We start from the raw sequence: 24,561 nt of genomic DNA, 5'->3' as shown, positions 1-24,561 counted from the left end.
AAATGCCCATTCGACATCCACAATACTTGTCCTGCACCTCACATCTCCACAGATTAAGTGCTAAAGACTCTATCCAAGGCAAAGAACACAGCTTCCATAGGACCTGATATTATCCCAGGCTGTATTCTTCACCATCTCCAGCAAGAACTAGCTTTGCCATTGAGCACCCTATTCAACCACAGCCTAAGACAGGCTTCATTCCAGCAGAGTGGAGAACTGCCATTGTCATCCCTTTGCACAAAGGTGGTGCCACTACTGACCCTGGAAACTACTGCCACATTAGCTTGACAAGTCTCTTCTATAAAGCCATGAAGCGTATTATTATGGATCTCATAAACAAAGACACAGGCAATCTCCAAGCACTTGACCCACCTACTCTGGATTTGTCAAGGGCAGATCTTGCCTGATGAACCTGGTTGACTTCTTTGAGACTGTCACCAAGGTCCTGGATGAGGGAAAGTCAGTACACACAGCCTACCTTGACTTGACCAAGGCGACACAATCCCCCACTTGGGCATCATCAGAAAGCTAAAACAACTTGATGTAAATCCCTATCTCATCAGGTGGGTGGCCAACTGGCTCACTGATAAGACCCACAAGGTCAAAACAGGTGCATCCACCTCCAACAGCAGACCTGTCACTAGTTGTGTTCCCCAGGGATCTGTCCTGGGACCCCTACTGTTTGGATCTACTTCTCAGAGGTCCAGGCAAAGACAAAAGGCCTGTGGCTGACCAGGTTTGCAGACAACTAAGTTGGGAGCTGTCACTGACTCCTCAAATGATGTTAACATACTGAAAGTGGGTCTCGCAGCAACAAATGACTGGTCTCAAACTCATGGCCTTATGTTAAATGCAAAAAAATGTATTATTATACCATTCAGCAAAAACATGGCCCCTGATGATTACATCAACAACACCCCCTAAGCACACAACCTGTGGTGAATGATCTGGGTACTCAGATTGAAAACAATCTCACATTCGACCATCATGTGGTGGCAGTGGTCAGAAAGGCATTTTACTTGGTTCATCTCATAAGTAAAGGGACTGCATCCAGAAAAAAGGAGGTTATTACCGCTTTGTACTCCTCTCTCATTAGACCGATAATTGAGTATAATGTCCTGTTTGGTATGTACCTCTCCAAACACCTGCATAAACTGGAAAGGCCACAGAAATATCTCACAAAGAGAATCCATGGCATCCAACACCTGTCCTATGCGGACCGGCTCAAATCACTATCACTCTACTTGATATTGTACAAATTACTCAGAGGAGATCTGTGTCTCACTTACAAGGCAATATTGGACTCTGCCCTACTAGAGATGCTCCATATCCATAAGTCTAACTCCTCGCACATTACCCACTCCAAAGGCCTAAATCTAATATGCAACATCAACAAAACCTGCTGGAGAGACAGGTTTGTCTCCCACAGACTGCCTCATCTCTGGAATACACTTCCCACATATGTCAAACAAAGTGCCTTGCTGACCCCCTTTAAGCACAACCTTAATGAGTGGATGGGAAACCACAAATTTGTCCCAGGGGTTCCACCTGTGTCCCTCACTGACAGGAATGATAGGTGCTGACTGACGTTTCTTTTTTGGAAGATAAACTCTTGGCTAGGCTTGTAAGGGCCTCAGGGCCATTAGCCTAGTAGCCTTCTATGATCCTATAATGTTGTTGTATACAATGCTGCTGTAGTTACAGGTGCGTGGAACGTAACATCCACCATGTTTTTTTTATTACAAAGTACAAATGTTTAAAGTGACAGTATCATATTTAAAGAGTTTCATTACAATATTTTTGCTATTTTTCAATATGGTAAAATTCGACAATGTAATATACATATATGCAAATTTTATGAGATAAAATGCATTACATTCATAATTTTAAAGTAACCTTATCTCTACAGTAAGTGTAGGTATTTTTAAGTCATAAAATATAATTTGTACACATTGAAAAGCATTTTAATAAATACTTTTCACTTGTTATCATTACGTTAATCTGTCAAACGTTCCGTACATCTGTCTGGCTCTTGTGCTCTTCCAAATCTACAGTACATGCTAAGACTGTTTACAGCATCTGATTTTCCCTTCGGAACAGTTGTTGCTGCATTGCAGTTTTACTTGGACACAATACCACAGTCGATTTCCCCCTTGGCTATCAGAGTTCTCACTCTATTTGATTTATTTATTTGTTTGCTGGGAAAGTCCAACTTGGAAAAGTAGCCCATTTTCAGCGGAGGCCCAGGAAGAAAAGCTCCATTATAAGTACATCATGACAATTTACAGCAGTAGTGCATGTATAATGATAAGTACATCATGACAATTTACAGCAGTAGTGCATGTATAATGATAAGTACATCATGACAATTTGCAGCAGTAGTGCATGTATAATGATAAGTACATCATGACAATTTACAGCAGTAGTGCATGTATAATGATAAGTACATCATGACAATTTACAGCAGTAGTGCATGTATAATGATAAGTACATCATGACAATTTACAGCAGTAGTGCATGTATAATGATAAGTACATCATGGCAATTTACAGCAGTAGTGCATGTATAATGATAAGCACATCATGGCAATTTGCAGCAGTAGTGCATGTATAATGATAAGTACATCATGACAATTTACAGCAGTAGTGCATGTATAATGATAAGTACATCATGGCAATTTACAGCAGTAGTGCATGTATAGTGATAAGTACATCATGACAATTTACAGCAGTAGTGCATGTATAATGATAAGTACATCATGACAATTTACAGCAGTAGTGCATGTATAATAAGTACATCATGACAATTTGCAGCAGTAGTGCATGTATAATGATAAGCACATCATGACAATTTACAGCAGTAGTGCATGTATAATGATAAGTACATCATGACAATTTGCAGCAGTAGTGTATGTATAATGATAAGTACATCATGACAATTTACAGGAGTAGTGCATGTATAATAAGCACATCATGGCAATTTACAGCAGTAGTGCATGTATAATGATAAGTACATCATGACAATTTACAGCAGTAGTGCATGTATAATGATAAGTACATCATGACAATTTACAGCAGTAGTGCATGTATAATGATAAGTACATCATGACAATTTACAGCAGTAGTGCATGTATAATGATAAGTACATCATGACAATTTACAGCAGTAGTGCATGTATAATGATAAGTACATCATGACAATTTACAGCAAGTACATCATGACAATTTGCAGCAGTAGTGCATGTATAATGATAAGCACATCATGACAATTTACAGCAGTAGTGCATGTATAATGATAAGTACATCATGACAATTTGCAGCAGTAGTGTATGTATAATGATAAGTACATCATGACAATTTACAGGAGTAGTGCATGTATAATAAGCACATCATGACAATTTACAGCAGTAGTGCATGTATAATAAGTACATCATGACAATTTGCAGCAGTAGTGTATGTATAATGATAAGTACATCATGACAATTTACAGGAGTAGTGCATGTATAATAAGCACATCATGACAATTTACAGCAGTAGTGCATGTATAATGATAAGTACATCATGACAATTTACAGCAGTAGTGCATGTATAATGATAAGTACATCATGACAATTTGCAGCAGTAGTGCATGTATAATGATAAGTACATCATGACAATTTACAGCAGTAGTGCATGTATAATGATAAGTACATCATGACAATTTGCAGCAGTAGTGCATGTATAATAAGTACATCATGACAATTTACAGCAGTAGTGCATGTATAATAAGCACATCATGACAATTTACAGCAGTAGTGCATGTATAATAAGTACATCATGACAATTTGCAGCAGTAGTGTATGTATAATGATAAGTACATCATGACAATTTACAGGAGTAGTGCATGTATAATAAGCACATCATGACAATTTACAGCAGTAGTGCATGTATAATGATAAGTACATCATGACAATTTACAGCAGTAGTGCATGTATAATGATAAGTACATCATGACAATTTGCAGCAGTAGTGCATGTATAATGATAAGTACATCATGACAATTTACAGCAGTAGTGCATGTATAATGATAAGTACATCATGACAATTTACAGCAGTAGTGCATGTATAATGATAAGTACATCATGGCAATTTACAGGAGTAGTGCATGTATAATGATAGAGTAAACAGCAGTGTACAGTAATAATGAAAGTTACATGGTGGAACACATAATACAGCTCAACAAGTCAACAGGAAAAACTCAACACGATGTACAGAAATATGAATGTGACCAACTATTTTACTGATGGGCATTTTCCATAGTTTCTGTACTCTGACTTCCTCTTCAGATTCTAAATCTGGTGGCCCCTGCAGTTTCTATCATAATGATATATCTGCCTCATCTAACGTCTCTACTGGATTTCCTTTACTTTGCTTCACTTTTCATTCGTCATTAATGTACATGACACAGGAAATGTATGTGTCAACCTTCTGTCCATCAGCACCAGAGATGGTAAGACATAAACTCCCTGCAATGAAGTACTGCCATATTCCAAAGCTGCAAGATGGTAGTCCTGATGGCTTTTGCTGTTGCTCTTTCACGTGAGATTTTTTTTACAGTTCTCTCTACTTGTTCACTGAAATGTATACAGTGTGGAACGGACAATGCATGTTTGAATACCCACTCACACACAAATCCTAAGAATTCCTAGCTTTTGTACTGCAGATGCTATTAGCATGACAACATTAGACATACCGATGACACTTGCATTATTATTCTTGGGAACTTGGAGTAATAATCTATACTTAACGTCTTTATTGGAACAAATGTGTGTGCCTACTGTGCCCCAAAGTTTGTGTGGTATGTACTATAGATGGATCAGATCTGCACTGCCTTGTCAATCTGAGTTCAGACTTCTGAGCAGTGCACTGTATTTCTTGTTATCTCTTTTCACTTTACTACTTCTGGATATGATTCATGTATCCTGTCACACATTCAGCTTTAAACCACTTAAAATGACTTTCCTCAACACAGAGCAACTGCTCACCCTTCTCCTGGGATGAGCAGGTGATCCTTTTCTAGGGTTTAATCATAGCCTCTAATTTAGAGTTGCTGATTTTCATCACACCAATGAATCACACCAGTGCAAACTGGAGGTTACAGTTAAGAGGGCCACATCTTCTGTAAACACAAAGATGCCACCATAAGTCCCCAACTGACACATTCTCTAGACATCAAATCATCAGGCAAAGAGGGCATCATCTTCTGTAAACACAAAGATGCCACCATAAGTCCCCAACTGACACATTCTCTAGACATCAAATCATCAGGCAAAGAGGGCATCATCTTCTGTAAACACAAAGATGCCACCATAAGTCCCCAACTGACACATTCTCTAGACATCAAATCATCAGGCAAAGAGGGCATCATCTTCTGTAAACACAAAGATGCCACCATACGTTCCCAACCTACACATTCTCTAGGCCTCAAGTCATCAGGCAAAGAGGGCATCATCTTCTATAAACACAAAGATGCCACCATAAGTTCCCAACCGACACATTCTCTAGGCCTCAAGTCATCAGGCAAAGAGGGCATCATCTTCTGTAAACACAAAGATGCCATCATAAGTTCCCAACCGACACATTCTCTAGGCCTCAAGTCATCAGGCAAAGAGGGCATCATCTTCTGTAAACACAAAGATGCCACCATACGTTCCCAACCGACACATTCTCTAGGCCTCAAGTCATCAGGCAAAGAGGGCATCATCTTCTATAAACACAAAGATGCCACCATACGTTCCCAACTGACACATTCTCTAGGGCTCAAATCATCAGGCAAAGAGGGCATCATCTTCTATAAACACAAAGATGTCACCATACGTTCCCAACCTACACATTCTCTAGGCCTCAAGTCATCAGGCAAAGAGGGCATCATCTTCTATAAACACAAAGATGCCACCATAAGTTCCCAACCGACACATTCTCTAGGCCTCAAGTCATCAGGCAAAGAGGGCATCATCTTCTGTAACCACAAAGATGCCACCATAAGTCCCCAACTGACACATTCTCTAGACATCAAATCATCAGGCAAAGAGGGCATCATCTTCTGTAAACACAAAGATGCCACCATAAGTTCCCAACCTACACATTCTCTAGGCCTCAAGTCATCAGGCAAAGAGGGCATCATCTTCTCTAAACACAAAGATGCCACCATAAGTCCCCAACTGACACATTCTCTAGACATCAAATCATCAGGCAAAGAGGGCGTCATCTTCTGTAAACACAAAGATGCCACCATAAGTCCCCAACTGACACATTCTCTAGACATCAAATCATCAGGCAAAGAGGGCATCATCTTCTGTAAACACAAAGATGCCACCATACGTTCCCCACCTACACATTCTCTAGGCCTCAAGTCATCAGGCAAAGAGGGCATCATCTTCTATAAACACAAAGATGCCACCATAAGTTCCCAACCGACACATTCTCTAGGCCTCAAGTCATCAGGCAAAGAGGGCATCATCTTCTGTAAACACAAAGATGCCACCATAAGTTCCCAACTCACACATTCACTAGACATCAAATCATCAGGCAAAGAGGGCATCATCTTCTGTAAACACAAAGATGCCACCATAAGTTCCCAACTCACACATTCTCTAGGCCTCAAGTTATCAGGCAAAAAGGGCATCATCTTCTGTAAACACAAAGGTGCCACCATACGTTCCCAACCAACACATTCTCTAGGCCTCAAGTCATCAGGCAAAGAGGGCATCATCTTCTGTAAACACAAAGATGCCACCATAAGTCCCCAACTGACACATTCTCTAGACATCAAATCATCAGGCAAAGAGGGCATCATCTTCTGTAAACACAAAGATGCCACCATAAGTCCCCAACTGACACATTCTCTAGACATCAAATCATCAGGCAAAGAGGGCATCATCTTCTGTAAACACAAAGATGCCACCATACGTTCCCAACCTACACATTCTCTAGGCCTCAAGTCATCAGGCAAAGAGGGCATCATCTTCTATAAACACAAATATGCCACCATAAGTTCCCAACTGACACATTCTCTAGGCCTCAAGTCATCAGGCAACGAGGGCATCATCTTCTGTAAACACAAAGATGCCACCATAAGTTCCCAACTGACACATTCACTAGACATCAAATCATCAGGCAAAGAGGGCATCATCTTCTGTAAACACAAAGATGCCACCATAAGTTCCCAACTCACACATTCTCTAGGCCTCAAGTCATCAGGCAAAGAGGGCATCATCTTCTGTAAACACAAAGATGCCACCATAAGTTCCCAACTGACACATTCTCTAGGGCTCAAATCATCAGGCAAAGAGGGCATCATCTTCTGTAAACACAAAGATGCCACCATAAGTTCCCAACCTACACATTCTCTAGACCTCAAGTCATCAGGCAAAGAGGGCATCATCTTCTGTAAACACAAAGATGCCACCATAAGTTCCCAACCGACACATTCTCTAGGCCTCAAGTCATCAGGCAAAGAGGGCATCATCTTCTATAAACACAAAGATGCCACCATACGTTCCCAACCGACACATTCTCTAGGCCTCAAGTCATCAGGCAAAGAGGGCATCATCTTCTATAAACACAAAGATGCCAGCATACGTTCCCAACCGACACATTCTCTAGGCCTCAAGTCATCAGGCAAAGAGGGCATCATCTTCTATAAACACAAAGATGCCACCATACGTTCCCAACCTAAACATTCTCTAGACCTCAAGTCATCCTTGATATTTGTCAGTGAAAATCACAAAAAAAGGAGGGAAGCCAAGGCGCACGCTTGCTGGTAACCCGGCTCCACATGAAAGCACTTTAATGCTAACAAGGTGGACAAAACTCTCACTCATCAAATACAGAGACCAAAAAGAATGCTCTAGCACCTCCAAGACCATATACTTTTGTAGCACTTTCCAAAAACATTTTGGGGTACCTGGTCATATGCACTTTCCAAGCTGACAAATTAGATACAGACAGAACTGGTAACTCTCATGACCCTTCAATATCTCACCAAAGATAAACACTATCCACTGTTCCAGGGCTGGGATGGAATCCTCACTGCACCTTTTGAATCAGTCACATTCACAGAATTTCTAAAACCCTGGCATAAGCTTTCCTAGAAAAGTCAAGAAATGTGATCCATCTAAAACTGGAATGGGTTTTCCTGACTCCTTTTTTCTTTTTTAAACAAGAATCTTCTTTACTGAATTATCACTAATATCACAAGCAAAATTATATATTTATATAAATGAAAACAAACCATACTGACATATTTTTAGATACAAACATTATATGTCACATATAATCTTCTATGCAATTGCCGTCAATCAAACATTACATAGGTTATTCAATTCCTACCTTCCCTTAAACCTCATTCCTCCTCCAAAGCATCATTCTGCATGTACTGTTCCCACAATTCCCATTTTTTCTATGTAATTTTGATGAGTGGATGGTAAATAGAAAATTCACCCCGGGGATCACTCCAGTGGCTCTACTCGACAGAGGCACTGGGAACTAAAGTCGGGTGGCACAATGCCAGGCTAATCCTATGGGCTAGGCTTGTAACGGCTCCAGGGCCATTAGCCTAGTACACACCTATGAACCTTTTCTAAAGATCCCACTTACAGTTCTCTTACCTCGGTTATTATATTCACTACTGCTAGTATGGATGGCTTAGACTTTGATCTTCATTTTCTAGTAACTCAATTAGAATTAAACTCAGCAAGGGCTTATTATGTCTAGACAGTTCCGATAATGTCTCACAGCTCAAAAAGCATTATCTTAGTTACACCAATTTGCTCACCCAGTACTTCTGACAGACTAGTCAGTAGGGAATTTTTAAAGTCTGCCAAATCATTACACTCACAAAAAATAAGTTCAAAATTACCTCTTTCTTCCATATCACACCTTCAACATTTGCAGTCTACCTAAGGAAAATTCTTTGGAATCTGCTTGGGGTATATAAATAACACTGCAAACACTTCCAAGTCAAGATCCTAAATCTTATAGACTTTGTTGCATAGTTGGGAGCCAAACATATATCTTCCAATTGTTTCTTCGTGAATTGCTTATCCAGTCTCTCTTCCCAATCCTTTTTAAACTTCTCTCACTGATTCCTATAGTCATCATGCAATATTTTATATGCCCTGCTGTTCTATATTCTACTAAAATGCTACCAAGTGCTGGTCTTTCACTTAGGATTCCCTTATTCCTTTGTCTTTGCATATGCTCTGATTATCAATCCTTAACAGAGAATACAATATCTAGCCTGCAGTCCAAATGTATTCTTGGCCTCTTCCTATTCCATTACCTTTCACTCTCTAATTATTTGCTCCCAATACCTTACTTCATTTGTCAGTTTTCTCCAGTACATTCCAGGCCCTTCTTGCCTATTGTCTGTACCTCTAATTGCAGTCATCCCTATAGGCAGAGTCTTGTTTCTCCATTCACATTCTGGCTTAGTTCTTACAATACTTTCTGCTACTTTACAAATATAATATTCTGTATGGTTATTGTTATTTTCCTTAAAGATCTGCATCCAAAATCCAAGTCTCTCCTTATTTATTTCCCCCCATTTCATCATCATCCCTTTCCACTTTGAATTACAGCTTTCTGCCTGTGCTATGTATAAGAGCTTTAAATGTGCAGCTCTGATATACCCCTTCAAATCAGGTAATCCCAAACCACCTTGTTCTATTGGAAGAACCAACTTATCCCACTTGACTCTTGCCCACTTCCCCTGTCAGATGAAATGCTTCAACTCTGTGTCAGCTGCTACCAACAACTTCTCTGGCTGATAAAAATATGCCTGACCTTTGTATGGAAGAAAAGGGACTAAAAACATTTTCACTGCTTGTATATTGCTATCCATAAAACAGAGCTTCTAGTTTCTCAGTTTATCTTCATCTTTTGTTTAGTGTCTTCCCACATATCCTTAGCTGCCATAATATAATCTGTTTTAATTCATACTCCTAAGTACTTCATGTTATCATGTTCCCATAAATATGGGCATTGCTGAACTAACTCATGTGTGGGTACATAGTTTACAGCTATTGCCTTTGTTTTAGCATTAATTTTGTAATCCAAAAAGGCTTGAAATGGTCTTACAATGTTCCATAACAGTGAAATGTCCTTTTCTGGATTTATCAGGTACAAAATAATATCATCTGCAAATAAAGCCAACTTTTCTTTATTACCATACTGATTATATACTTGAATTTCTCAGCCCCATATTTTTGTTGCCACTGGTTCTAAATATAATGCAAAAAACAAAGGGGAATAGAACATTCCTGCCTGTTTCTTCTGTTCAAACAGAACTTATTGGAGAGGAACCGCACCATTTTCATTTTCACCTCTGACCCCTCGTACATCCTTCTAATTAACCTTACTTGTGTCAGGGAATGCAAATGCTTCCATTGCACTACTCACAAAATCTCAGCTTCCTCTGTTGAATGCTTTCTTTGCATTAAGACCCACCAATAACAGCGGTAGTTTCTTACATTCCTCTTCCTGTTGCATCATCATTGCTCTTTTAATTTTGTCAAATGTTTGACTCCCCTCCACAAACCACTTTGAACCATATTTATCAATTTAGGCATCCCTTCTGCCCTTCTTTCAGCCATTCTAGTCATAAACACTTTAAAATCATGAATTGAAATGAGCCTGTATGAAATGTGACGGGTCTTTACCACCTTTACGTATTACAGTTACCACTGCTTTCTTCCAGACTGTTGGTACTTCTCTCCTTTTAAAATAACGTCAAACAAAACCTTCCAGATCATTATCACTTTTTTCCCTCCTGGTTTCCAAACTTCCAGATTTTCATATAATTTCTCAAATATTTGTTACACTTCATAAGTTTGACAATAACCTTTTTTTAATTTCTGCTGCCTAAGTTGTTGTGCTAAATTTTTTGTGCTCTGGAGTTATTATCAAAAAACAGTTGCTTAACAGCAATTTTTCTAAACATGCTTATTATCCCGATAATATGTAGGTTTCATTTTTCTTTAGCGCTCTGTAGTTGTGCCTCTTCTTCTTCTGTGAAATTCCCCCTATTCTGCAATACATTAACATTTGTCAGCCCCGCAAAATAATTCCTGTTACTTCTTAACCATTCCTCTTTTTATTTTATTTCTACTCTATTTTCAAACACCACTTTCATTTTATCCCACTCCCTAGTTATATTCTCTGAAAAAAATTCTATCTTCCCTAATAACTCCTGAATAATTTCAACTACCCATTCCTAAAATTCCTCTCTTTTTAAAAGGCAGGTGGGGAAGTGCCAGTGTGTCATTTTTATTTTATTACCTTGTGTTTTTATTTTAGTTATTATTGGCACACGATCTAAAACAGTTATTGGATGCATATCAAAACTTTCAATTAAATGCATGTTCCTGTGAAATATAATTTTTGTGTAGCTTAGCCCAGTTTTTGTACCATGGTGAATAATATGTAAACTTTATCTGAGCTCCTACTACTGAATTCACATCTTCTGCAACACATATTTTCATAAATTTCTTCAAAAATCTACTATATTTTCCCTTGTAGGCCCCCAGCTAAATCCTAACGGTTGCATATCAAATTGCAGTCCCCACCCATAAGTAATATTCCATCCTGGAACTGATTATTTCTCCCAGCTCCACAACAGCAGTTTTAGTTGGAATATAAATACATGCCAGGGTATAACCCTTCACCCTTGCCAGCAACCCTTTACTACTAAAATCTACGTTTATTACCTTTTCCTGTTTCTATCACTATTGGAGCTCATCTAGCAATGAATATAAATACTCCTCTTTCCTTTGTCTCAGATATTCTGGCTGAATATCCATCCTGAAATCCTTTCGTTATCAAATTCACATGCTCAGTTCTTTCCAAAGATGTCTCCTGTAGCATGGCTGTTTGCACCCTGCATTTATTAATACAGTTCACTACTCTTTGTTTTTGTCTATACCTGTGAGACCATTCACATTCAAAGATAATATTTATTATTTATTTTAGTTTGTTTACTGCAGTAGTTCACTGATCAGACTATAGACCATTTGCAGGCATTGCCCAGGTAATATAAAAAGTGTTGCCATCATGATAATAAGTTATTATTTCCACCTGTTATGTACAACAGCTTTTTTTTAACTGTATAGCTGCAGTTTTTGTTTTACATGCATGCGCTAATATTTGGCATGTTATCATTTATATAGTTGCTTCTTGTCAGGTCCAGTTGAACCTATGCCTCATCTTACTATTTTGTTTTAATGAAAACTCTCAAACAAAAAACAAACACATCCCCAAGAACACTCACATAACCTATTAACAGAAACACAAAAAAAACTGTGTACATCTTCAGATAATGATGTTTAACCCTCCTATTAGGAACAATTGCCCAAGACTGCCAGCTACACTCACAAGCTTCAACTGACCTACAATGAAGGTTATCCATGCTAAGATGTTTGATACAGACTGTGCTTCTAGTAATACTAAGTATTGTCTGTTTTGTCTTATCAGTATTCCTCTCCCAGATGTAGAAAACAACTTGAATGCTTTCAGAAAACATCTTTTTTCCAATGAAAAAAAATAGTACTCAGTTGTTATCACCCTTATCAGCTTGTCTCCATAAAAACATGATACACAGTTACCCTCAGCTACACTCGCATGTTGCACTGTGAACATTTACTTGTTAAAGGAAAACTTTTCATTGTATTCAATGTTCTTTAATTTACTTGTTTCTATTTACAACTTTTTTGATCAAGCTAAGGGCATTAAACCAGTCATTCCCCTATGCAGAAGTAAGAACAATCATATCAGTTTCACCAATATCCTGCTCTTTTGTCCGGGCTTGCTTCTCTTTTTACACTGCAGTGGCTACATTTCTTAAAACTGAACAAAATGAATGAAACAAAGTAAGAAAGAAAGAATCCCTATTACACACAAAAATAACTGAAATGGCTTTACTATGTAAGATGCAGTATACATCATGTTTTATTGTTGTCTGCATGTTATTTACCATATGTCACTTGTTGGTGAAGGGAACAGAAGGGATGAGGAAGTGATGGGTAGGTATGGTGTTAAGGAAAGGAAAGAAGAAGATCAGATGGTAGTGGGTTTTGCAAAAAGGATGGACACGGCTGTGGTGAATATGTATTTTAAGAAGAGGGAGGGGCATAGGGTGCATACAAGAGTGGAGGAAGATGCACACAGGTGGATTATATCCTATGCAGGAGGGCCAGGCTGAAGGAGATTAGAAACTGTAAAGTGGTGACAGAGGAAAACATAGTTATGCAGCATAGGATGGTGGTCTGTAGGATGATGTTTGTGATCAAGAAGAGGAGTGTGAGGGCAGTGCTAAGGATCAAATGGTGGAAGTTGAAAATGGGTGATCGTAAGGTAGAGTTCAGGGAAGAGTTAAGACAGGCGCTGGGTTGCAGTGAAGAGTTACCAAATAGCTGGTAAGGGGTGACAGATGCATTTAAGGTGGAGGTGGGATTACATCAAGGATTAGCTCTGATCCCTTTCTTACTTGCAATAGAGATGGACAGGTTGATAGACAAAAGCAGACAGGAGTCCCTGTGGACTATTATGTTTACAGATAACACTGTGATCTGTAGTGAGAACAGGGAACAGGCTGATGAGACCCTGGAGAGATGGAGACATGCTATAGAGAGGAGAGGAGTGAAGGTCAGCAGGACTAAGACAGAATATATGTTTGTGAATGAGAGGGAGGATAGAGGAATGGTGAGGATGCAGGGAGTAGAGTTGGTGAAGGTGGATGAGTTCAAATACTTGGGATCAACAGTTCAGAGTAATGGTGAGTGTAGAAGAGAGGTGAAGAAGAGAGAACAGGATGGAGTGGGTGAAAAAGATGGTCAGGAATGATATGTGACAGACGGGTACCAGTTAAGAGTGAAAGGGAAGGTCTACAAGAGGGGAGAGAGACCAGCTATGTCACATGGGTTGGAGACGGTGGCACTGACAAAAAGACAGGAGTCAGCGCTGGAGGTGACAGAGTTAAAGATGTTAAGATTTGCATTGGGTGTGACAAGGATGGACAGGATTAGGAATCAGTATATTAGAGGGTCAGCTCAGGTTGGACGGTTTGGAGCCAAAGCTAGAGCAACAAGATTCCACTGGTTTGGACATGTGCTGAGGAGGTATGCTAGGTATATTGGGAGAAGTATGCTAAAGATGGAGCTGCCAGGTAAGACGAAAAGAGGAAGGCCTAAGATAAGGTTTATGGATGTGGTGAGAGAGGACATGCAAGTGGTATGTGTGACAGAGCAAGATGCAGAGGACAGGAAGAAATGGCAAAAGATGATCCGCTGTGGTGACCCCTAATGGGAGCAGCCAATAGAAAAAGAAAAAAAGATATATCATGTTTTATAAAAATATTTAAGAACAAATGTTTTACTTACAGTTACCCTTTTTCCTTTCTTTTCTCTCCCTCAATGTTCTTCCAAACATTAATGCCATGAAGTACGGTATATATTTTGGAGTTCCCAACATGTTTGACGAAGTAAAAAAAATCCAAAATGTTCAGGTTTTCTTGTTACAGCATACTGTATAAATATGAATGATTCTTTGTAATCTCACATTTATTCATTCATTTCCGAGTTGCTGTTTTTTCTCCTGCTGATCTCCATCTCCAAACTCCAGTCTCTGGTCCATTTGCAATGCACTCTTGGTTCTTCTAGTCAACTCCTGAGTTTTTTCTGTCTGTCAAGCATCTTTTCCTTTGGAACATTGGAAAAGGTTTCAATGGCACAGTTGATCTATGATTTATTATCAGAAGAATAAGAAAGAGGCACCTTCTGTTTGATAGCTCACTTTTTGTTGAACAAACGTTTGTATTTCCTGTTCAGTATGTTCTGCATCAAAAATGACTGACCCTCCAGGAAAAAATATTCTGAAGATAGCTGGATACAGCAGCTTGAATCTCACATCTGCTTCTCAGCATCCCCTGATCGTTGGAATAAATGTATTGCTCTTCTGCCTGGTGTACATTGAGTAATCATTTTCTGCAAACACTCTACTGTCTCCAACTTTTAGTACGTTGTCCTTCTGCTACAGTTTTATCATATGAAGGTATGATTGCATCTTTACTAATACAGCCCTTGGCTGGTTTCTTATGGTGAGGTTTGGAGCATACACACAGTTTGTCCTTTCAATTAACAACCCCTGCTATGGAATACCAGTCCAGTTGCTTATTTGTGTTTTCCTAAAATTAATACTGTCTGTTTCTTCCAGTTTTTCTCACCTCATCTGAATATCTGTTTAAAGCTTCTTCCATTTTTCCAGGCTTTTATTGGAATTTATATACTGCCTCAGTGTTTCATTTATTTTAATCAGTTCTAAGCACATCTGTAATATTTTTTGCTCTACGTTAATAAAAGTCATCTGTTGTACCAAAGTTGGAGCCTAAACTGCTTTTTGCTGAACAGCTACAGGATTCTTTCCAGCCAGTGTTTTCTCCTCACCTTTTGTGGTCAATTTTCTTTCGCATTCTCTAAATTTCTTCTTTGCTGGCACCCAGGCGGTGTACTTACTACCCAGTAACTGAAATGTACCCCAAAAGAAACTGTAATGTACCCCAAAAGACAAATTCACTGTCCCTCTTTGTCAGAGTTTCTGTTTCACACTGGAAGAGCTGAAATTAAGCTGTTTCTCAGTGTGCAGCCATCTTGGAAATCATCCTGACTCCTTTCTGAGCATCGGAACCATTACCACGGTCTGCCATTCCAAAAGTACTGTTCCTCCTTCTAAGCAAAACTAAAAAGATACATTAAGTAGGACAAACCAATCAGTATCTGTAGATACATCACATCTACTCCCTCAGACTTGCCGCTCTAGAACTGAAAAATGCAGGTCCACTGGATTCGGGAATTCCTCAAAGTGTTCTGTCCAGCATTTGTCAATGCCTCCAGCAAAAGTTTGTATTTTTCCACCCTTAGAGTGAACAGAATGGGAATGCTATTAAATGTAAATAGTTAAACAAAAATGAAACTTGTCCTGAGATAAAGAAATCCTGAAATCATAAGGTGGTTCATTTTTCTTATTCCCTTCTACAATTAATTAAAATGTTAACCTTTTTGTCTCTGAAAGTCACTTCGGACATCTGTACCCTGCAGCAAGCAGGAATATTTATGCAAAAGAATTCTACGCTGTGACTCAACCAAATCGCTAATTTAGCGAAACGACTGTTGGCAGTTAAGATGTGCAATCAGGACTTTTTCCATGACATCCGAAGCCAGTCAATAAAAGATAAGATATTAAATCTTACAGCAATCACTGGCATTTGAGAAAAAAATATTGGATGGACTTCATTAGTGGTTTTCACAGAGCTTAAAAACAAATTAGTATACAGAAAATTGGTAACAAAATATACTCTAATCACAAGTGGCTGAAGTGATATTCCAGATAAAGATACTTCATATACTCAGTAATACTGAGATTGTGTGTAGCTATTGCCAGAGACGTAATATCAGGTGACACAAAAGTGTAACTGTGACATTAAGGTACCTAAGCATCACTCATCGTTAAAACAGCACAGTCAGTAATAAGAAACTACTTATGAATCAACTTAAAGCCTAAAGAGTGAGTTACCTTCTCAAATGGTGCTTATTTACTGAATCATAGTGCTTACTGGGAAGTTCCACAGAAAAGTACAGTTGTGTACACTTACCATAAATGTAGATGTTCGAGTGTATTCATTGTTGCAGTCATCGCACTTAGGTTATCTGCCTGCAGGTCGCCCTCAGTCGGCCCGAATACCAGAGACTTAGTATTGCTGCGTGTGTTGCTGTTGCTTCAGGACTGAAGTCAGGTCGTAAGGGGTATAAAAACAGGCAGCCGGGTGCCATTACATCAATTTTTCTTGCCTCAAATGTCAGGAGCCCCCCCAAATAGGGAGCTAAGTTATGGTGGAAAAACACCACCAGTAGAAAGTAAATACCAATAGCCCTGTAAGGGGATAATAAAAGAGATGGAGAAGGAGAGAGAGCGAGAAAGATAAGGGGGCTGGAGGGTGGGAAACCAGGACTGCAACAGTGAATGCACTCGTACATCTACATTTATGGTAATTGTACACAACTGTAATATATTCTTCATGTTTCACTGTTACAGTCATCACACTTGGGTTGATTCCCAAAGCTGAAGAAAGGGTGGAGGCAGTCAAGAAGAGTTGGGGCTGGCTAGTATGCCCTGCAGGACTGCTGTTGCAAAACTCATCCAGGATTTGGAAAAGAGTGGCAGGTGGTAATGCTTGGTGAAGGTGTGAACAGAACTCCAGGTAGCAGCTTCCAGAATGTCCCTGGTAGGGACTCCCCTGAGGAATGCTGTAGAGGTAGCGGTTGGCCTAGTGGAATGCGTTCTGACCCCCTGCGGGGGTGGTTTCCCATGGTGTTTGTAACACAAATGGATACAGTGTGCTATCCATTTGGAAATTGTTTGTTTTGCTATGGCCTTGCCCTCTGTCGCTGGTGCAAAACTGACTAGTAACTGGTCAGATTTCCTGAAGGGCTTAGTCCTATCAAGGTAAAATCTGAGCTGTCTGTGCACGTCTAAAGAGTGCAAGATCCTTTCCCCTTTATTTTGAGGATTGGGGAAGAAGGTTGGTAAATGGATGGATTGGTTGAAAGCTACACTGGACACCACTTTAGGCATAAAAGTAGGGTTAATCCTGAGGGAGACCCTGTCAGCATGAAAAATAATGATGGGTTCCACAGCCATAAGTGCCTGAAGCTCAGACACTCTTCGTGCTGAAGTAATGGCCAGAAGCAAGACTGTTTTCCAAGAGAGGAATTTTAACTCTGCTGATGCTGCAGGCTCAAAGGGAGGTAGCGTGAGCTTTTCCAGTACAAAGTTAAGGTCCCAAGCAGGGGTGGGGGCTCTCCTTGGTGGCCTTAAATTGTTGGCCCCTCTCAGGAACTGTCTGATGAGAAAGTGAGAGAAGAAAGGTGGCACAGTGTTGTAATGAGCCGAGATGGTAGAGGCATGGATTTTAATGGAAGAGAAGGACAGGCCTCTGTGGAGTAGATCTGCTAGGCAATCCAGGATTAGCAGTAAGGAGGGCAGTGCTATGTCTGTTCCTTTAGACTGAATCCAGGAACAATACCTTTTCCACTTATCAGCATAGGATTTCCTTGTACTGGGTCTTCTGGCTTCAAGAATGACATCCAGCACCTGCTTGCTTAGGCTGGTCACTTGGGGAGAATTCAAGGAATAAGCCAGGCTGCAAGGTTCAGGGTTTGCAGTTGTGGATGCAAGATCTGTCCATCCTGCTGAGTGAGGAGGGTTGGGATCTAGGGTAGGTGCCATGGTGGCACTGTTGACAGGCTGCGCAGTAGTGGGTACCAGTGCTGGCGTGGCCAGTCTGGGACAATCAGGATTGCCCTTGGTTTGTCCTGTCTTATCTTCAGTAATATTCTTGTATGAAAAGGCAGAGGGGGAAATGCATAGATTGAGAGGTGTACCCACTGGAAGGACAGGGCATCTACTTTCCCGACCCTGTTGTGAGATGTCCTGGTGCAGAATTTGCTGAGCTGGTGATTGTAGGGGGAGGCAAAAAGGTCCACCTCCGGGGTCCCCCACTTCTGGGTTAGAAGGTTGAAAGTGCTGGGGTCTAATTGCCACTCATGTGGGTCTAGGAGATTTTTGCTTAAGTCGTCTGCCAGGGAGTTTTGTTTGACTGGCAGGAATTGAGCTTGCAGATGAATATGCATGTCCAAGGCCGTGTCCCACAGGGTCATGGCTAGCTTGCAGAATGGGTAAGAGTGGGTTTCTCCCTGCTTGTTTATGTACCACATAACTGTGGTGTTGTCTGTTTTTATTAGCAAGGGTCCTGGTGAGAGTACGGATCTGAAAGCTGTCAGAGCATACTGAACAGCTAGCATCTCTTTTTGGTTGATGTGCAGATGAATTTGACTTGGGCTCCAGTGGCCCTGAATGCACATGTTGTCCAGATGTGCCCCCCAGGCATAGTCTGATGCATCTGTGGTTAGGGTCTGGGCAGTGTGGGGTTGTGTGAAGGGAAGCCCCTTGTGGTTGCATGCTGCTGCCCACCAAAGAAACTCTGTTCTTACACAAGGTATTATAGGTATGATGCTTTCCAGGTCCTGAGAATGTTGTAACCAAAGACTTTTTAAGTACCACTGAAGTTTCCTCATATGCAGTCTGGCATATGGAATTAGTAGAATGCAAGAGGCCATGAACCCTAGAGCCTACAGGATTTTCCTTACAGATAGCTGGGTTCTGGTGGCCATTTGAGCAAAGTAGCCTGTTAGATAGGCTTGTTTTTCTGGAGTAAGGAATGCCATCTGGGATGCTGTGTCCAAGCTTGCTCCCAGGAATACAATTTTTTGACTGGGGACTAGTTTTGATTTCTTTTCATTGATAGTGTACCCCAGGGAGGTTAGAAGGTTCTTTACAAATGTCAGGTGCTGCAAGAGCTTTTCCTGACTGTCTGCCTGAATCAGGCAATCATCCAAGTAAGGGTATATTTGAATCTTTCTCTGTCTGCAATAGGCAATGACTAGAGCTTGGCATTTTGTGAAGACTCTGGGAGCAGTGGATAAGCCAAAGGGAAGTGAAGAAAACTGATAATGCATGGATCCTGCCCTGAAACGCAGATATTTCCTGCATTAGTCCCTGATAGGGATGGTCAGATAGGCTTCTTTTAGGTCTAGGGTGGCTAACCACGCATCTTTGGACAGCAAAGGAAGAGGCTGCTGAAGGGTGAGCATTTTGAATTTTGGTACCACCACGAAGGTGTTTAGAATGGAAAGATCTAGGATGGGTGCCAAGTGCCCTCTTTTCTGGGTATCAGGAAAAGTCTGGAATAAAACTCTTGGCTTATCTGTTCTGCAGGAACAGGTTAAATTGCCCTTATGGACAGCAGGGACTGAACTTGGTTTTGTGCCTCTGCCCACTGGTTTGGAGGAAGGTCTGGGAACCCTTTTTGCGGTTGGCAATGTGTGGAAGTAACATTTGTACCCCTGGGATACAATGTTGAGGAACTATTGGTCTTTGGTGATGGAGGTCCACTTTTTTGCATGGTGGGCAAGTTTTCCTCCTAGTGGCATGAGCAATTGAGCAGAGGTTAGGAGAGGAATTGAGAAGTCATTGTGAATTTTTTCAATAAGGGGGTGGCTTAACACTCCCTGTTTTAGAAGTGGACGTACTCCATTGCTTAGATCTCTGCATACCCTGAGACTGTAATCTGGGGGGTCTGTTTCCCCTGGGTCTAGTTTAAGATGGCCTTGAGGGAGCTGGAAGGGATCAATGTTTCGAGGGGCAATGCCTACTAAATCTTGGAGGCTGCACTTGTAAAAAATCTTTGACTGTCTGCATAGACTTAGCCTTTTCTTCCATCTTTTTTAGAACCTCTTCTGGTTTGGTGCCAAACAGATTGTCCTTGTTCAAAGGAGTGTCTAGTAATTTTGATTTGACATGGTCTGGCAAGGTCTGTTCCTTAAGCCAAGCATGCCTTCTCAGTACAGAACCAGTGACTGCTGCCCTGCAAGATGCTACAAGAGCATCAAACCCACATTGCAAGGTATGCTTGCTGACTTGGCTTGCAGAATGCATAAGCTCCTGTAATTCTTTATTTTCTGCACAGTCTGTAAAGACAGATAATTTTTGCTTAATAAGTTCCATAATATGTTGCTGGTATTTCAGCATGTGAAACTGGCAATTCAATGCCCTAATGGCGAGAGTTGCAGAGGTGTATACTTTTTTACCCCATCTGTCTAAACCTCGGGAATCCCTGTCCGAAGGAGTGGGATTCTTAGCTGTAATTGCTTTTATACCTTTAGGCCCCCTGGGAGATGACCTCTGGGTCAGCAGTATGATTTTTGAAAAGAAATTTGTTTGAGTCAGGGACTCTGTAGTACCTGTCAGTTTTCCTTGGAGCAGGGGGTAAAGTATCAGGAGTTAGAATGGATTCCATAAAAACATCATCCACAACATCCAAAACAGGAGGGATAGCTAAAGATCTAGATTGTGGCAAATCTAAAAATTCTCTGAATCTCTTTTTGGACTGAGGATAATCTTGGCATTCCCAGTGGAAATACTCTTTTAAAGTATGTAGGGTTTCACCAAAAGAAAAAATCGTCTGGAGGGGAGGCAGAGGGAATGGATTCCTCTGCATCTGAATCCTGATAAGCACATAAAGGGATGTCTTCATATTCAGAAACCTCGGAGTCGTCAGACACTTGGTCAGCTAAAGCTGCTGGGGACAGGTCTCTTTTTCTCTTAGCAGGGGAAGGTTGACTTCCCCTAACCAGCATGATCAGGTCTTCTGCCATTTTAGGCATTTCTGCCATTTTAGGCATTTGAGATTGTGTCCAGGAAGAAGGTGCGTGTTTGGGTCGTCAGTTTTTTTGGAGTTGCTCGTACTCTTGACCTTAGAAACTCGGTAGTTTTAGAAAGAACTGAAGACATGAAAGAAGTCGTCGGTTTGTGTCGAATATCGGTAATGCGAAGAACTTTCTCGGAAGCCAGTGCCTGCACATCAGGGGTTGCGGAAGTGCCTCACTGAGCGAACTGGTGACTAGCTTAATGTAAGCGTCATCGGCAGTTTTGGACCTGTGCGGTCTGTCTCTGTCTTTATCCTTACGTTTTTTCAGAAGATCGGTAGTCGGATGGCTCACTGAAACCATTTCAGAATATAGAGATTGAGAGCAAAAGTATTTAGTGACAAATAGTTTGGGTGTTGAACAAAGCACAAAACTAACAGCGAGGAATGTCGTGGTCTGGGCCTAAACAGGTGACACAGTAAGAATGGAAATCTTGGTGTGGTAATTGCTTTCCACAGCCGAGACAATTAACTTTTTCTGATATCGGATAGAGTAAGAAAAAAGGATCCCCAATGGGATAATTTGCTTTAGAAGACTTCAGGATGATTCAATTCGGAAACGAAAACTCAGGTGGCGGCCAACTGGCACTAGTGCAAACTGCTTCTGCTTCATGCTCCTCGGCAAGAAAGACTGATGTAATGGAGTCAGCTGCCTGTTTTTATACCCCTGACGACCTGACGTCAGTCCTGAAGCGACAGCAACTGACACAGAAATACTAAGTCTCTGAGATTTGGGCCAACTGAGGGCTACCTGCAGGCAGATAACCCAAGTGTGATGACTGCAACAGTGAAAGACAAAGAACATCTGGCCCACCATGTGCATACATTATCAATGATTTGCAAGACACAGCTTAGGAGTCAGCCACGCTGAAGAAATACTTAGGCACAGGAATGGGCAAATCAGAGTAGAGATGAGTCCTATTACTAAAGGGTGTCTTTGGAGTGGAAACGGTACTGATTACTAAGTTGTTCAAGTTTCCATGTCTATTTTTTGCTGACAAAAAGTAACTAGAATGCACATCAGTTCAGTTCTGTAAAGGAAAGGCATCCTTTTTGCCAAAATACTGACAACATTTTCTGAGATCAATCCTTTTTCCCATGTAAAACTAAAGTATACCCATCCAGTGAAAAAGTTATGTTTTTAGGCAAAACTAAAGTACGTATACCTATCCAGTATAGTAGTCTCTATTGTAAAAGGGTCTATGTAAATGCTTCAGTATACAAGCAAACAAGCACACACACACACACACACACACACACACACACACACACACACACACACACACACACACACACACACACGCACACACACACACACACACACTTTCACAAACCATAAACACACATTCTTGTTGAGGCTGGGAATAAAAAGCCTGCATAATATGGATTTGAATTTGATTACAAAGTTAGGAAACAGACCTCTTAAGTGACCTTTACCTCTAACTCTGCCTTTCTGTGACATTTGAAAAACATGCATGCATAGTCTTAAAGTAATGCATGAAGGAAATAAACAGACAGTTCTGTACAAACATCATAACTATCCCCAGACAGTTCTGTACATATATCATAACTATCCCCAGACAGTTCTGTACAAACATCATAACTATCCCCAGACAGTTCTGTACAAATATCATAACTATCCCCAGACAGTTCTGTACAAATATCATAACTATCCCCACACATGCAACACATCAGTTCTGTACATATATCATAACTATCCCCAGACAGTTCTGTACATATATCATAACTATCCCCAGACAGTTCTGTACATATATCATAACTATCCCCAGACAGTTCTGTACATATATCATAACTATCCCCAGACAGTTCTGTACATATATCATAACTATCCCCAGACAGTTCTGTACATATATCATAACTATCCCCAGACAGTTCTGTACATATATCATAACTATCCCCAGACAGTTCTGTACATATATCATAACTATCCCCAGACAGTTCTGTACATATATCATAACTATCCCCAGACAGTTCTGTACAAATATCATAACTATCCCCAGACAGTTCTGTACATATATCATAACTATCCCCAGACAGTTCTGTACAAATATCATAACTATCCCCAGACAGTTCTGTACATATATCATAACTATCCCCAGACAGTTCTGTACAAATATCATAACTATCCCCAGACTGTTCTGTACAAACATCATAACTATCCCCAGACAGTTCTGTACATATATCATAACTATCCCCAGACAGTTCTGTACAAATATCATAACTATCCCCAGACAGTTCTGTACATATATCATAACTATCCCCAGACAGTTCTGTACAAATATCATAACTATCCCCAGACAGTTCTGTACATATATCATAACTATCCCCAGACAGTTCTGTACATATATCATAACTATCCCCAGACAGTTCTGTACAAACATCATAACTATCCCCAGACAGTTCTGTACAAACATCATAACTATCCCCAGACAGTTCTGTACAAATATCATAACTATCCCCAGACAGTTCTGTACAAACATCATAACTATCCCCAGACAGTTCTGTACATATATCATAACTATCCCCAGACAGTTCTGTACATATATCATAACTATCCCCACACATGCAACACATGTAGAATTTAGGGTTTTTTTAAGCACAGTAAAATTTACTTACTTCTGTAGATAGTGTTGGAGATAAGGTCCTTGGAGACTGCAAGACAAAAAAATGATAAATAATTTAAAGAGGCAATATAAAAACACTTTAAAACACTATTTTAAATGCACTGGATACCCACAAGGTTTAAGAAATTATATAGTTACAGACTGACCATGATGCAGATACAGAACAGCAATTATCAGGAAAGGAAGAAGCTGCCAAGGAACACGCATAAGGGATTAGTTGGGATGAGTGCCTAAAAGGAAAACATTGCTTATGCATTCTCATAGCTTCTCTCCAAAACAAAACATATCCTTTTCTGTACAACTCATCTAATAACCTGTCTGCAAACTCTTAAGAAAACATATTCCTTGCTGGTAACCTACTAACCTTAAAGTAACACCAGGGCTCAAATAAATGAGTACAAGAGTCTAAATAATAAGTCTGGACATTTAGAACAGGCCTGCCTTTCTTCACTCAATTAGTGCCACAAATCTGGTACACCAATACACACCAAGGAGGTGTATGACATCATACGAAACATCTGTGTCACATTTCACTAGGTTTGCAGCTGCCAAAACTGTTTAAGGAC

General features: G+C 40.3%; 1 protein-coding gene across 30 annotated transcripts in view; it reads right to left on the bottom strand.

Moving 5' to 3' along the window:
* The window catches only part of ABLIM1 (actin binding LIM protein 1), a 2,317,257-nt gene that overhangs the window by 444,370 nt on the left and 1,848,326 nt on the right, over window positions 1-24,561 (bottom strand). For all 30 annotated transcript variants that reach the window (XM_044055908.1, XM_044055914.1, XM_044055911.1 and 27 more), the window contains one exon: window positions 23,988-24,023. In XM_044055908.1, the coding sequence (XP_043911843.1) occupies window positions 23,988-24,023 (36 nt within the window). The remainder of the gene's footprint in view (window positions 1-23,987; window positions 24,024-24,561) is intronic.

Source organism: Protopterus annectens, chromosome 14.part0, assembly GCF_019279795.1.
Source record: "Protopterus annectens isolate FY-2018-M chromosome 14.part0, PAN1.0, whole genome shotgun sequence".
NCBI lineage: Eukaryota > Metazoa > Chordata > Ceratodontiformes > Protopteridae > Protopterus > Protopterus annectens.
This window is presented reverse-complemented; position numbering and strand designations above follow the sequence as displayed.